At 41.5% G+C, this 15,955-nt stretch overlaps 2 protein-coding genes across 2 annotated transcripts; one reads left to right on the top strand and one right to left on the bottom strand.

The window, feature by feature from the left end:
* Positions 1 to 1,822: 1,822 nt before the first annotated feature.
* Positions 1,823 to 2,749, bottom strand: LOC115270921 (DNA-directed RNA polymerase II subunit RPB7). The gene is made up of 3 exons (XM_029880257.2): positions 2,591 to 2,749; positions 2,069 to 2,527; positions 1,823 to 2,009 (listed from the first exon to the last, which is right to left on the bottom strand). The coding sequence occupies exons 1-3, from the start codon at positions 2,600 to 2,602 to the stop codon at positions 1,959 to 1,961; spliced, it is 522 nt and encodes a 173-aa protein (XP_029736117.1). The 5' UTR covers positions 2,603 to 2,749; the 3' UTR covers positions 1,823 to 1,958.
* A 1,637-nt stretch (positions 2,750 to 4,386) lies between these two features.
* LOC109402035 (cytoplasmic 60S subunit biogenesis factor ZNF622) lies at positions 4,387 to 5,745 on the top strand. Its single transcript, XM_019674639.3, has 2 exons — positions 4,387 to 5,266; positions 5,335 to 5,745. Exons 1-2 carry the CDS (start codon positions 4,493 to 4,495, stop codon positions 5,686 to 5,688), a joined length of 1,128 nt encoding a protein of 375 aa, XP_019530184.3. The 5' UTR covers positions 4,387 to 4,492; the 3' UTR covers positions 5,689 to 5,745.
* Positions 5,746 to 15,955: the final 10,210 nt, after the last annotated feature.

Here is a 15,955-nt window from a genome sequence, read left to right as displayed (position 1 = left end):
ACGGCAAAAGGATAGAGGAGCAGAGGACGTCATCAAATTCAAGAAAAACTGGGCCAACCCAAGCAAAACCTTATGAAGAACACCAAGAAGAAGGTGCGAGAGCTGGCAAGATCCACGAAAAATTAAATATAAAATTTAATTTACAAAACAAACAAAACATGTACTCATAATTAACGATACAGTCCTTATATTAGGTAAAAGAGTATCAATCGAAATTGATGTCACACTATTTTCGTTAAGGGATCTAGTTTTGCCTGACAAAGAAAAAAGCAGAACTTTTCAATCAGAATCCTTTTAGCAATTAAGATGAATACCATAAAACCTTAAACTTTCTAACTTGCACATGAATAACATTGTTCACTTGATTCAAATCCCGAACAGAGAAAATAAAATGTTTTCTTATACACCCGCATTGCTTTACATACACAACGAGCGCAATCATAAAATCCATACCCGTCAAGCATTCTCTTGCGATCACATGCGTCGAAACAGCTCCATCGCATCTCCGCACTCATCGCAACTCATCTACTATGTACGGTTCATGCGTTCTGCATATAGTTTCCATAGAGTGTGTTTCGACGCTTATCCGATCTCTTATCTCTTTGCATCGCACCTCAGCCACTATGTGCTCAACGTTTGTGTTCCTTCGTGAACCATGCGACTCGAGAGAACATACCGCTTGGTAATTGAAACAGAACCAACAGAAGGGAAGAAAAACTGCCGAGTGGTTCACTTATCACTTTTTCGTCCAAACACTGTCACGCTCCCATATTCATCCTATTCGAAAACAAGCGATTACGGCACCGATTGATTCCGTTCTTTCTGTTTTCATGCGTGCTCACTTCTAACAAAAAATACAAAAATATGAAACAAAACAAACAACGCTTCAATCTTTTGTTTTTCGTAGGATGCAAATGGGAGCCACATGCTTAATAAGGGAACCAATATTGCGCGCAAACCCCAAAATTTTATTCCCACCTTTGGGTTTCCGCGCCGAAGACCCAGCGCCAGATTCGGCGACAAAGAAAACTGACAGCAATCGCCGGACAGTTGGCAATCCTGATATTTGATGGCGGCCGCCCGGTAGTCATGGGAGTGGATTGTTGTCACGCAAATAGATCTTTTCGCTGAAAATGCATGTGTATTGAGTTATTGTTGACAGATTTTCTGCAGTGTTAGTGTGAAATTCAGCGATTTTCTGTATCGCGTAAGCCTTCGCTGGAAGAAAACGTCATGTTGTTCAGCGAAGCAAGGAAAATTTTCAGTGAAAAAAGCAATATTGCTTTTTTCACTGAAAATTTTCCTTGCTTCGCTGAACAACATGACGTTTTCTTCCAGCGAAGGCTTACGCGATACAGAAAATCGCTGAATTTCACACTAACACTGCAGAAAATCTGTCAACAATAACTCAATACACATGCATTTTCAGCGAAAAGATCTATTTGCGTGACAACAATCCACTCCCATGACTACCGGGCGGCCGCCATCAAATATCAGGATTGCCAACTGTCCGGCGATTGCTGTCAGTTTTCTTTGTCGCCGAATCTGGCGCTGGGTCTTCGGCGCGGAAACCCAAAGGTGGGAATAAAATTTTGGGGTTTGCGCGCAATACCTATATATTTTTTTTGATAACGGTAAATGAAGCACCATGCTTCCGATTGCCCAGTAGTAAGCCGACCTTGAGATCCAGCTCCAAGGGTCACTTGCTGCTAAAAGTTTTACCGCGAGTTTTGACCGGGTAAACAAAAAAGCGAAATTTCTGTTGAGGGTTTGCTGTCATTATGATCAAATATTTTGAAGTTCTTTCACAATAAAACTTAAGTTTTACGTTAATAATAATTTTAGGAGTTATTATTGTTGGTTGTTACAACTATTCCGTCTTCCTAAACTCTTAAAGTAGAAATAATTGATAAAATAAAATTATACTTATCTTTGTATAAATATCAGAGAAAATTACTTTAGCTTCCAGCCAGACCCAGGTAGTCGTCCATGAGGGTTCCGATTGCAAACTGAAACGAATCTTGATTAGTAAAACTCAAATAAACATGGCATTCATCCATCTTCTTACAATTCCGGTCGCATCCACTCTGGTACCGACGATCTTCAACCGGATTTTGTCCTCCAGCGCAATCACCACGTCCTCGTCCTTCGACTTGTAGCACGGCGGGTTTCCATTGGGACAGAACTGCATATCGGCCGGAATGGAGTGGTGCGAGATGAAACAGGACAGCGGTCCAATCTGGGCAAACATGCCCACCTTATTGACCTGGGTAACCACCGCGTCCAGCACTTCGCCCTTGAACGGCCGGAACACGATCGCTTTGTACTTGACCGGGTACACCACGAAACCCTGCCCGGGCAGAATCAGACCAGAACCGATGTCGTCGATAGTCGTCACGGCTATCACGAACCCATACTTTCCGGTGCAGGTACCTTCCACTTCGGTGTACAGCTTCTGCTTGACCGTTTCGATCAGCTGCGGCCCAAAATAGCGCGGGTGCAGCAGAATCTCGTGCTCGAGCGATATCTGTTCGGATTGGTGGAAAATCAATTAGCAATTGATGTTTTTACGATCAAATCGAGTACTTACATGATAAAACATTTTCCGGGTTGTTGTTTAAACGGAATTTGTATAGAAAAAGTAGGAAATAAAGCAATTTTTCCAAGCGAAAGAATCGTTTTACTAGCGGCCGCCACCTCGCATCGCCACAGTGTCGGCGTTTGTTTTCGAGATTTGACAGTTCGTGCATCAGGTGTGCGTTTAGTAATTTTGCTTTGGTATCCCGCACGCTTAAAATAAATGGTGCAATAAGTCCTTCATATTTATGCACATTTTATGATAAGAATCAAACACTCTGATGTATGTCTGGTATGTATTGCTTGGCAGCTGTTGATAAGATCTATCTTCAATCTTTTCAAATAACTGCCAAATATCACAAGTCAGACCTCAGGTCGTATGATCCATACCATAAATCGTTCACAATTCATGTGGCCATTAGTATCTGTAAATGCTGGAGAAAAATGTTACCGAGAAATATGAATTCTTTGGTTTTTCAAAGGAGAAATCTGTTTACATAACAACAAATATTATTGCATGTTTATTTTAACATCGGTTCAATTGACCCCATTAAACTTATTGTATTTGTATTGTTATCAATGGTAGTTTACTATTTACTAGATTCCTTTAATTTATTATAAAACAATAGAAAAATCATTGTTCATCTTTTTCTTGTCGTAACATCCTCACTTGGCTAAACCTGCTTTTCAGCTAGTTTTCTATAAGTACTTCCTCAGTTATTCATAGAGAGCTTCCTCTGCCAACACGGCTTGACGTCTGTCAGTCGTTGAAGTTTTAGCGAATAACATTCGATAACCGAAACATCTACTGCACTCAAATTTTAAACGAAAACTATAAAATAAAATATGTCAAGTGATTTTGTATTTGATTATACAAACATGATCCAAGCAACAATATTATTTATTGTTATTTATATGTTACGAATTGTTTTTAAGTGTAATTGAGAAATAAACTCTTTTTTAATAAAAAGTCCATGAGAACTTTGCAAGCACTTTTGCAACTATATAAAAACAACTTAAATTGATTTTTACTGATAGTAACTTTAAATTATTATAGAACTATTGAAAAACAATTGAATTAATTAGTCACTAATAAAGCTAATGTTCACTTATTGTACGAACTATATGGGCTTGATTTCTATTGTAAAAAGTAACAATATATCTACTATGTGTTTTATTGTGAACAATAAAACCAGTTATATGTTAATAATATTTACCATGTACTGAATGGTCATTTTTTATCCGGGTAGTAGAGTGAACATAGATCCGCGGACACCGCTGACTAAAATGTTTCAAGCGTGTAAGTAGTAATTTTCAAAAGTGCGACGATTGAATATGACGTCATGCGTTCCATTGATGTTGTCCAAATTGTGACGTCATGCTCGTTTGGATACAGATTTTGACAGTTCGTTTGGATACAACGGATTCATCTTAGCGGATCTATGTTTACTCTACTATCTATAGTAGAATCTAAACAGTAAATCTCCGGAAAAAATAACTTAAAATATTAGTTAACAACAACTACCCCGGGTAGTAATTTCAAACTAATATTTCGGTTGGGTCAAATTCAAACCAAATATCCGGTTAAATTAAACTGAAATTTGTTTGTGTTTACTATTTTTTTTTTCTCCGTGTGGAAATTACTCAAGAACATGAGTAAAACTTAAAATTTGGATTGATTTTTGTAGCTTCGTGCGTGTACTGATATTTTTTAGCGTTGAGTAGATCTGTGCGATTTGCCCCTCATTTAAAACAAACACGCAAGACGCCTCTGAAAATTGAATGAGTAATCTGACAAAACGCCAAATCTCGCAAATCTCCTATCAAAATTCGCACGCGATTTCACAACAATCCCGAATCAGAACACGTTTACGTTAAAAATTCTAAGTTTTGTTCCAGGAAAAGTGCTTCAAAAATGTCCAACACGGCAAGTTTTACCTGCCTCAACTGCTGCGTTCGGTTCCAGAATGCGGAGATGCAAAGGGAGCATTACAAAACCGATTGGCATCGGTACAACCTAAAGCGGAAGATAGCGGAGCTTCCGCCCGTGAGTATCGAAGAGTTCGAGAAACGGCTGAACCAGCAGAAGAGTGCCGATGCGGCCGCTCTCCAGGACCAGTCCCTGTACTGCAAGGCGTGCAAGAAGCTGTTCAAGTCGAAAAACGCTCACGATAACCATCTGGACAGTAAAAAGCACAAGGATAATCTGAAGGATTTCCTGGAGAAGAATGCTGGAGCTCCGGAGGAGGATGTGTCGGAAAAGTCCACACGGCCGAAGAAAGAGTATGTCGTTGCTGATGAAGCCGCGGATGAGGACATGGAAGATGAAGACGAGGAAGGATGGGAGGAGGAATGGGACAACCCGATCGAGAACAACGACTGCCTGTTCTGTCCGAATCACAGCGAGGACTTGATCCAGAACATCAAACACATGAGCGTGAAGCATTCGTTCTTCATTCCGGATGCGGAGTACTGCGTGGACGTGGAGGGATTGTTGGGCTATCTGGCGGAGAAGATCTGCAGGGAGTTTATCTGCATCTGGTGCAACGAAAAGGGCAGAACGTTCTACTCGTTGGACGCCGTGAGAAATCACATGGTGGAGAAGGGACACTGCAAGATGTTGCACGAGGGAGCGGCGCTGGCGGAGTATGTGGACTTTTACGACTATAGTACCAGTTATCCGGATCATGTAAGTTTAAAGTTTTTGAAATGTAATCCTAGGTACATGAATTATATTCTGATCTTCATTCAACCCAGGGTGACGAGATGGACATCGACGAAGAGCTGGAAGGTCCACAGGTGCTGGATGGAGACGACTTCCAGATGGTCCTACCGTCTGGGGCTGTAATCGGACACCGATCCCTTCTGCGCTACTACAAGCAGAAAATCAACCCGAACCGCGCCGTAGTGGTGAAGAAATCGACCCAACGGTTGCACAAGGTGTTGGCCGAATACCGGGCGCTTGGATGGACGTCGACCCAACAGGAAGCAGCGGCCCGAAATGCGCGCGATATGCACGTCATGAAGCGTCAACAAGCCAAGCTGGTACAGCAGATAGGGGTCAAGGCCAACAAACTGCAGAAGCACTTCCGAGTGCAATGTAACTTCTAAATACGAATAGGTTTGTGAATAATAAAACACAGTTGCATATACTCTTTGGAAACCGAGTATTGTCATAGTCATAATTTTTGGATATCATGGTGGCCCTACGACGACACATAGGCAACCGCCCAACCTTCATGATACCTGCTAGAGAGGAAGTGTTAGACATAACGCTTTGCTCTAGTAGAATTAGTCACGAGCTGACCAATTGGCATGTGTCAGATGAAGAATCTTTATCTGATCATCGCTACATCTTTTTTAAACATTTAAATGTTACTTCGCAAACATTGCGTTTCAGGTATCCCCGGCCAACAAATTGGGTTCTTTTTACTGATTTGGTTGCGGCCAAATTTCATGGATACTCACCATCCATTGACACTCCAAGTGATTTAGATGATGCCATTGATACTACAACGATCTTCATCATGGAAGCTTTTGAAGAAACATGCCCACTACGGTCTGTGAAGATCACAAGAGGAACCCCTTGGTGGAACTCTGATCTGGCGAAACTCAGGAAACAATGTAGGAAGAGTTGGAACACACGACGTTCAGCTGGTTCGGAGGCTTTCAGGTTGGCTCGCAAGGCCTACAGGAAAGCTCTCCGGTCTGCTGAACGATCCGGCTGGAAAAACCTTTGTACAAATGTTTCCAATTTGAGTGAAGTCAGTCAGTTAAACAAAACCTTGCGAAATCTAAGGATTTTCGAGTGAACGAACTTCGTTTGCCAAATGGCGAAGATTTATTTATTTGATCTACATCAACAGGCTTACTAGAGCCCCAATGATGGTTTAAAAATAATAATAATAATAGTTATGATAACAATAATATTAGAAAACAAATTCAAAGGTCAAACACAAACAAGTTGGAACATAATAGCGCAGTCAAGGTATTGAAACTTAAACTAAGGTACATAACAATGAATTCGTCAGTTATTTCTGTTGCTAAAAAAAGACAAAAAACTACGACGTAGTGCGTTGCGTGTCAAGTGGAAGTCGAAGAATGACGCCACCCTATTGAAAACGCGCATCAAGCCCCCAAAAGCTCCATGTAGTCCATAGTTAGTTCGTCGAAGTGGTAGTCTCAGCATGATGCTATTGCGGAGTGATCGCGGCTGGACATTTACGTCGATTTGTTCCAGCAACGCTCCGCAATCTATTCGTCCCTGTAACGTATCAGCGATCGTCAATGCTCTGGCGGCATCCCTCCTTGTACGCAGTGGATCTAGATCGATCAGTTGGCATCTGCTCTCGTAACTGGGTAATCGGAACGGGTCTCTCCAAGGCAGCCGTCGTAATGCAAACCGGAGAAAGCGTCGCTGGACAGATTCAATCCTCTCGACGCCATTGTTGTACCCGGGACTCCAAACTGTAGAGCAGTACTCTAACGTAGAGCGCACGAGGGAGCAGTACAACGATTTCAGGCAATAGACATCAGAAAAGTTTTTGGCTATTCTGAAGATGAACCCTAGGGTCTTGGACGATTTTTCTACAATGTACGAGATATGTTGCCTAAATGTCAACGTCGAATCCAAAATGACTCCCAAGTCCTTGACATGGTGCACACGTTCGAGAGCTGTGCCTAGCATGCTGTATACGAAGATAATCGGCTGCTTCTTTCGTGAGAACGTAATAATAGAGCACTTCGTTGGATTTACAATCATTCGGTTCAATGAGCACCAGTTAGCAAAACGCGTGACCTGCTGTTGCAAGAAGACGCAATCATCAGTTGAGTGAATCCGAAGAAAGATCTTCATGTCATCGGCATACGACAACCGAGGGCCTTCAATCACGAAATTGACGTCGTTGAAATAGAGCAGGAAGATTAATGGACCAAGATGACTTCCTTGTGGTATGCCGGAGGTAGCGTTAAAGCAGTTCGATTTGCAGTCACCTATGGTCACAATCAGCTGACGGTCGGTTAGATATGAGCGGAACCAAGCTAGGAGACTCCCGCCAATGCCGTACCTATCGAGTTTTGCGATCGCAATGGCGTGGTTCAGCTTGTCGAAGGCTGCTGACAAGTCAGTGTAGATAACATCGGTCTGAGCACGTTCGATCATACTCTGAGTGATGTGTGAAGTGAGGCAAAGCAGATTCGTGGAAGTGGAGCGACCAGCAGTGAACCCGTGTTGGTCAGGGCTCAAAACATGCTTGCAATGTGAGAGCAAAGGCTCCATGATGATGAGCTCGAACAGCTTGGAGATGGCAGTCAATGAGGTAATTCCACGATAGTTATCCACGTCACGTTTGCTTCCTTTTTTGTGTACAGGATACATATGAGCGAGTTTCCAGCAGGAAGGGAATACGCCGCTGGAGAGTGACATGCGGTAGAGGCGTTGAAGTGGATCTAGTAAGCAGGAGATGTGTTTTTTTAGGAATGCCGATGGAATGCCGTCCGGTCCAGGATTATTGGATGATTTGAGTTGCGATGCGGCCCTGGAGATCATACCATCGTTGACATGAATGGAACTGAACATTTGGCCATTTGGAGGAACATTTCTAGCGGCGATAGAAACTTCGTCGGCGTTTAAGCTCTCTTCATTGAACACGCTAGCAAATTTCTCGGCAAACAACTGACAAATGTCCCGAGGAGTGGAAGCTGATACTCCATTCAACTGCATTGTTGCGGGAAGTCCGGATTCCTTACGTTGTTGGTTGACATACTTCCAGAAAGATTTCGGATGAGATTTGAATTTGAGCTGGATATCACGCTGGTACCTTGAGAAGCATTGGCGACTGGTTCGCTGGTATTCATGGTTGAGCCTCACGTAGTGGTTTCTCAGAGCAAGCGTGCGGTGTTTGGTGAGCTGTCTCAGGGCTGCTCTCTTAATCGTCTTCATCTTTCGTAGTTCGCTAGTCTGCCAGGGAGACCGAGAAGCTTTGCTTTGTATCCTTTTAGGGACGTGCCTGTCTACGACGTACGCCAGGATATTTGAAAAGGTGAGTGCGGCTGTCTCAACATCGCCCGGGTCGAGAACGTGTTCCCAGTCAATACTTGTCAACACCTCAGCAATGCTACGATGATCGGCCCTCCGGAAGTCGTAAGATACGGAGGCAACGGCATCTTCGAAGTCATGGACAAGCGAATTTTCCACGTTGATAATCAAGGGAGGATGATGAGGAACGTCTTTGACCAGCGCACAGGGTGCAACTGCAGTGTAAGGTGCCTGATCTCGAGTGCTCACGAAACATAGATCCAAGGTTCGTCCATTTTCATTCAACACGTGATTGAATTGAGTGAGCGTAGCTGCGTTATAACTGTCTAAAATGCTTATTGCGCCAGAATGAAGCTGCGAGTGTTCCGAATCGACACAGAGGAAGCCGCTATGCGATGGCCTCCAAGAGATTCCAGCAAGATTGAAGTCGCCCACTGCAAGGACATCGTCAGTAGGAAGGGCGGTATCCAGAATGGTGAACACAGACTGGCAGTGAGTTTCGATAAGTTCAGTGTCCCGAACCCTATCAGGAGGTATGTACAGCGAGCATAGAAATAATGTACGGTCGATCATCTTGACGGAGATCCATACTTGCTCCAAGCAGGTCCAGGAGTCGTTGAGGATCGCTTTGGCCTTCAATCCGGAACGAACAGCTACCAGCACGCCACCTCCGGAAGATTTACTGCTATTATTAGAGTTGCGATCGCAGCGAAACACCTCATAGTCGGATCCGAATACTTGAAGATGAGGAAGTTCTGGAATGCTTATTCAGCACACACTTCCCTGGATGTGTGGATATTACACCTTCGGATGACCATCTTCGGATGGTCTTTTCTTGTAGTTATGATTATCTGGCCTCGGACCGGAGCAGGGTGTCTACTCAATTAGTAAAATGAAATTCCCTGATAATTCCAGGATTTTTCCAGGTTTAACAAATCGACTAAAGTAAACACGTTTTCAGATTTCTAGAAATTCGTGGAAACGCCACTTTTTCGGAAATTTCTAGTTCCAACTATAATGACATTTAAGGAGAACATTCCACCAGCATTTAGGACGGAAGCACGAGATGATTTTCTGATGGAATTCTTAATACAATCCTGGCGATACTTTAGAAGAATTTTCTGCTTAATTTGTTGAAAATTTTGTTCATGAATTTATGAAGGAATTTAGCAAGGAAAATAACAAGAAATAACACTATATTTTTATAAAAGGTAAGCTTGACCGTTCCAGCAGAATTTTTTTCGAGTAGTTCCTGTGCAAACTTTCTTTAATATTGTCGGACATTTTAAAAATTGCAGCTAACGCTTTTAAACTAATCCTCAAAGAAACCTTTCACGCATAGCTTCAGTTATTGCGCACGAAGACCTTCATTCGCAAAAGAATCGCTCAAGTATGTATTTTTCAGGTATGTCGCTAGATTCTTCTCTCCAGTGATTTCTCCATTTATAGAAATTGCTAGCAACAATGTTAGATATATTTATGGTGAATATAGAACGAAGCCACACCATGAATTTTGGAAGGCACAAATCTGAGAAACCAAACATCGCACCGAGCTGAAAAGTTGATCGATTGGTCACCCGCTGGTGATGACCAATCGATCAACTTTTCAGCTTAGTGCGATACTTGGTTCTTCAAATTTGTGCTTTTGAAAATTCATGGTGTGGCTTCGTTCTATATTCACCTTATAGGACTTCAGTCAGAAAATCCTTTCAGAGTTTCAAAAGAATTTGTGGTACCTTGTGGTATGCACATAACAAATTATTGTATTACTCTATTACGTTTAGCGTGTATGTTTACATTGAGTATCTGTCATATGTGGAGATGTTGTTATTGTTGTCTGGAGTGTGAATCATTGTATGTAATATTGAAAATCGGTAATAAAGTATATACAAATAATGAATACAGTTGTTGAATAATCATTACAGAGAAAGATTCTCACATTGGCGACGAGAACGGTGAACCAGTGCATGTGAAATTAGTTTAATTTCGGTTCGGGAAGTGTTGTCTTTGGAAAAAATAGAAAGAGATGAGTGGTGTGTGTGGTGCATGCAGAGTGGTGATGACCTCCAGGTGATGACTTGTGATTGAATTTCAACATTGGAATCAAAAAGGTAAATATTGTGTACTAACTGTTCAATATGAATCAAACAATCTATTTGTACCTTCGAATAATGACAATGATTAAGGGCGGACGGGACGGTCGAGGAAATACCCGCCATTGCTCTGTGGCTACTAAGATGGTAATCTCAGATTCTACTTCATATTTTGCAACAAAAACCTATCATTGTGTATGCTCACTTGCAATACATATGCTGATTGGTTTTCAGCAGCTTCAGTGCGATAGAACTCGAGATTACCATCTTCAAAATCGCGAGGCAAATTGTTAGAAAGAGAGACAAGATAGGAAAAATAACACGGCGTCCCGATTCACCTTAAGCTGTGAGAGATTTTGATGGTGATCGGTATTGTTTAGTTCAAATCGATGACAATCACTATTGTCAGATAAAGAAATAAAGAACTGTGAAGAAAATCTAAGTTTTGTTGATTGTGATATTGATACTCGTTGAATGGGGCTGTTGTCCTAAATCTAGACTTAAATGATGAATGAAGTATGGATTTGTTAACCGGATGGCCGAGGAAGGCGTAGAGGTGAAACAATATTTTGAAATCAAATTTTGCCGTTGCTGATGAAAGCCAATGAAGGCGATAAAAGCTAATGAAGGCGACACTCTTGAAATAGCCGTAAAAGGCGGAAAGGATTACAGATAGAAAAGCCGTTGAAGGCGGAAAGACTTTTCGAAAGCAGGAAAAATGTTATAGGCAGAAGAGCCGACTAAGGCGAAAAACTGTCGATGGCGGAAAGATCCGCCGGAGAGTGAAAAGCTGTTGAAGGCGAAAAAAACCGAGGAAAAAACCGTTGAAGGTGGAAATGCCGTTAAAGGCGGTAAGACCTGCAAGGCAGATATAGTCGATTCTTTGTAGAGCCGTATAAGGCGAATTGTGTTATTAAAAATTAAAGTACTAAAAATACAACAGTGTCGTAAATTCCCTGCCCTTCGGTTCAGAAAGGGGTATGGGCGCGTTCTGCCAACTTGGTCGAGGCAGATTTCTTGTGAGAACAAGTTGCATACGGACATTCAAAAGTGCCTGAACGAAAGATGTTGCTTGTGAGGATCACTTGAAGATCGGATGGAAGATCAATCTTTTTTTTTTAGAATATTCGCGTTCGTCTATTTGTTGCTCTTCGTGTTCGTATATTTTAAGTTTCATCTTCAACTGAGTTTGATGAACGCTGCTAGTCAGCAGGGATGATCTTCGCATCTGCATCCGTTGAACCATTCTGAATGGCTGTCGTGAAAGTATCACCAAAAGCGCTACTAATATTTCTTTTATATTTTCATGTATCTGAGTATCATGAGTGATAGCAATAAGCAGGGATAGCAGTGAAAATGGAAGTAATGCAGTACGACGGTGGTGCGATGCTGGTAAAAAAATATCGCTGGAGATGAGCATTGTTTGTACTCAGCCATGTCTAAGACGTGCTCCGAAGTGTCAGGAAAGGAAGCATGCATAAAGCACTAATCTACAAAATCCCGGGAAAAAAGTTGAAAGACCTTATTTCACGTGGAAATCCAGCGGTAGACAAGAGGTGGATATGGACGAATGTTCGTTGAAATTGGAAGGACATTGGTAATGACAGAGCCGAATTTAAGAAAGCGACGAAGCAATTGTAGCAGAAGATGGTGAAGTTGGACTACGAAGACGATTTGCTAGAAACCGCAGACAGCAAATGACATAGGCTTATCGTATTTCAATGGAGATGGCGATGAGGAAGAAGCAGCATTTCAAGAACATAACCAAAATAACTACCTACCACAAAAAACATGACGATCGAACGAAAATAGGAAAGAGCAACTCAGCAAAACCAGTATGTTCAAAACGCTTACCCCAAACAAGCGACCCAAAGATAAATTACGTTGACCATTTAACTAACAACACTTTCTCTTACAGCTCAATACGCCACATCGATTTCCCACCTTTCCCAATCCTTAAGGCCACGCAAAACTTAAAAGCCGCAGAGCTAAAGAGGTTGCTATGCCTACTCCCAAATTCTAAGGTGTATTATGGACAATGCGAGTTCTCGGACTTGCATTGGAGACTTGGCCCTATGACCCCCTTGTGCATCAATAAAATAAAAAAAAAAATAAAATAAAATAAAAAAAATGCAACAGTGTCGTAAATTTCGTAAGAAACAGATTACCAGCCAACGCAGATTTAAGGGCTGTTTGCAGATCAGAAGGAATTTCTCGGCCTATCTTGATGCATGGGAAATTCCTTGGCTGAATCGCTCAAGAAACCGTTTTTTCTTCGATCGCAGTACGCAGTTGCGAAGAAACGACAGTTCAAATGGCAGTCACCGTAGAAAGTTTCTGCCAGGAATCGTTCTAGAAGTTTCTTGAGCGATTTCTCTTGAACTCCAATCTGGGATTTATAGTTAAATGGAACCATTAAAAATTAAATTTCACACCAATTAAGTGGCAGCTGAGAAGGCGAAAGACAAAACTAAACTTAAGGCTGAGCGTTAGGAACGAATAGTATTTGAGTATGTTCCAAATGCAAATATAACTGAGCAGATACTGAGATTGTTGTGGACCCACCTCAGGTGATATATATTGAAGTCTAGGGGCGGGACAGCTATGATATTGATTAGCGGTATTAAGAGGTATTAGGCAGTATTAAGGAATATTAATCCCAGAGGAAATCCTTTTTGAACAAAGTGAGCCATGCTTATTGAACCGGATTTGAACTGTCAAAATGTTTTCAATGAAAGTTGCGCTTTCAGGTTTCAAGTAGTGTTATAACGGCAAAATAAAACTTCTTTATGTACTTCTCACTCCTAGAGCAATGATTTCGGACATATCGCTGGCGAACCCGATCAACGAACTGTGGTACCTCGAATTAACACCTACGTCCCGATTTGTATTCTACGATCATGGAAAGCTCACACAACCGAGAGTCCACCCGCAGATCGAGATGACAAATAATCAACAATCCCAACAAGGCCCAACAATCTCAAACTAGTAGTGGCACCATAGATTTTGGTGGCACTCAAACCAAAGAGGCATTGGAGTATATAATGCCATTATTGATTATTAGAAATATCCGCAGTTCTGTTAATGCCAATTCTGTCCCATTATTTGAAACCTAGGGGCAGGACAGATCTAACGAGAGCAAATCTGTGTTCGAGGTGTTGCTCAGAATTCCTCACAGTTCCTCAGAATTTCTCCCATTTATGCCAAAGTGTGATCTGGCACCAATGTCAAACTGCAAAGTGTTGCATGTGCTGAATGAAAATTGCAGTTTTGGGGATGTCTTTTGATAAATTTCGTCGATCATTGCTAAAAAGAGTTACTCAGAAATTCTCAGAGTTGCACTCGTTTGCACAGTGTCTTGCCCCTAGTTTGAAACAAAAGTTTAAAAACGTTGTCGAGTATTCAATACATTTTTTCATGTTCGTATTTATTGGATTTTGGAACAACTTTTTCCTACCATGCCGACTTCTCCAGCGACACAAGTTTCCGAAATCCATTCCCCAGAGTTCAGCTTAGCTCACGTAATTTTCAGAGCTAAAATACATAATCAAAAGTAATTATTAAATTTGATAGATTAAATTGATGAAAAACTACGTGACAGTTTGTTGTTGTATGAAAAGTCATGACATACTACACAAAAAATGTTTCGATGAAGCATGAAGATTATGAAACTAATATTTATTAGGCGGTATTAGCATCGGTCGGTATTAGGATGTGTCCCGCCCCTAGATTGAAGTTATCATTGCTCAGTAAAGTATAATAAGTCTACGAGACGTAAAAAGGGTTGGCTCTTGAAACCAAATTAACATGAAGACATGATTTAACTAATGCTTTGTCCTCTCTTACAAGACTTAAAATGTAACATCAAGATGATTAACATCCATGTGTGAGAATAATTAAACTGTATTGGTAGTTTGCAAGATAGGAAGTCGAAATGACAGTTAAAGCATTCGTTGAAGCTAGACGACATATTCAGAGCAGTTGCTAACCACTAACCTGTTAAGTATCATGCTAGTCAAATGGCTAGTGAATTGCCTAACACTGGATTGGATATAGTGCCATTTTTGCTAATAAGTGAGCCATCTTGCCAAGAACTGTGGTACAAGTTAGAGTACAAGGTACAGCAGTACGCTCAACAACAAATTCTGCAGAAAAATTTCCTTAGAGCATCGCTACGGGAGTCCTCATCGCTATCCCCATTATACCACTCCTTGTCGGTTGCTATTTTAAGATAGCACCCCACCTTCCCACCAGTGGTTTCTATTTTGGGTTCAGGGACTTGAAAAACATATTGATTTTCCACCGCGCGTTGCTAAAAGCGGCCCTTACTTTTTATCGGACGTAGTTCAAACTGAAACAAATAAAATATGTCCTTACGGCTTTTGATGAATCTTGCATAAAATCACAAAGGCATAAAGGGTCACAGACAAACACACACAACACTTCTAACATTTCGTCACAGACAAGCATACGTCTCCAGTCTCCATCTAATCATTTCTTATCGTTTTATTTTTAAAGAATATTTAAATCAAATATACTGTAGTATGGAAATTGCTCGCAGACGGCGCTCACATATTTGTTGCTCCTGTTTGACGTTTGCTCACTACCGGCACCTATTGAGCGTTTTGTGAAATAGCGTGTTTGGCATTCGGGATTATGTTTACTTGACGATGATTTTAATAGCAATTTCTTTCAAGCGATACGTTTGCTATTCAAAATCACAGTCGCGGAAACATATTCACCCAATCTAAAAGGACTGAGTTTGGCCAATAGAGTGGCCAATCATAAACTAGGTGACAATAGTGAGCGAATGTAAAACTTGAACAAAAACGCTGCTAGCGCAACAGATGGACAGTTGGCCAATTATTAAATTTTTAAATAAACCGTTGAGTCGGTGTACGTGGGAATTATTAGTGTTGCGTCTGTTTGTTTGTGATAGGGTTCTGGAAAACATCTATAGTCACGTAAGACAAAGTGCATCAATATTCACCTCATGCTTTATTGATCCACTGCTGTTCATTTTCCATACCACTGCTCAGCTCACTTCACCGCAAAATATAAATAAAGAAAGTGACGTCACACAAACCATCGGAATAGCAACTCAGTGCAAGATTTGAGTGGGTCCCCAAATGTGGAAACCCATCGCTAATCCCATGTCGCGTCCTTATTTTTCATTCCCGTTTAGATACCACCGGTGTGAACATGGGTCCCTATTCAGGGCCCGGAAATAGGGATAGGGACCCAGATA

The sequence above is a fragment of the Aedes albopictus genome, chromosome 3 (assembly GCF_035046485.1).
Source record: "Aedes albopictus strain Foshan chromosome 3, AalbF5, whole genome shotgun sequence".
NCBI classification, from domain to species: domain Eukaryota; kingdom Metazoa; phylum Arthropoda; class Insecta; order Diptera; family Culicidae; genus Aedes; species Aedes albopictus.
This window is presented reverse-complemented; position numbering and strand designations above follow the sequence as displayed.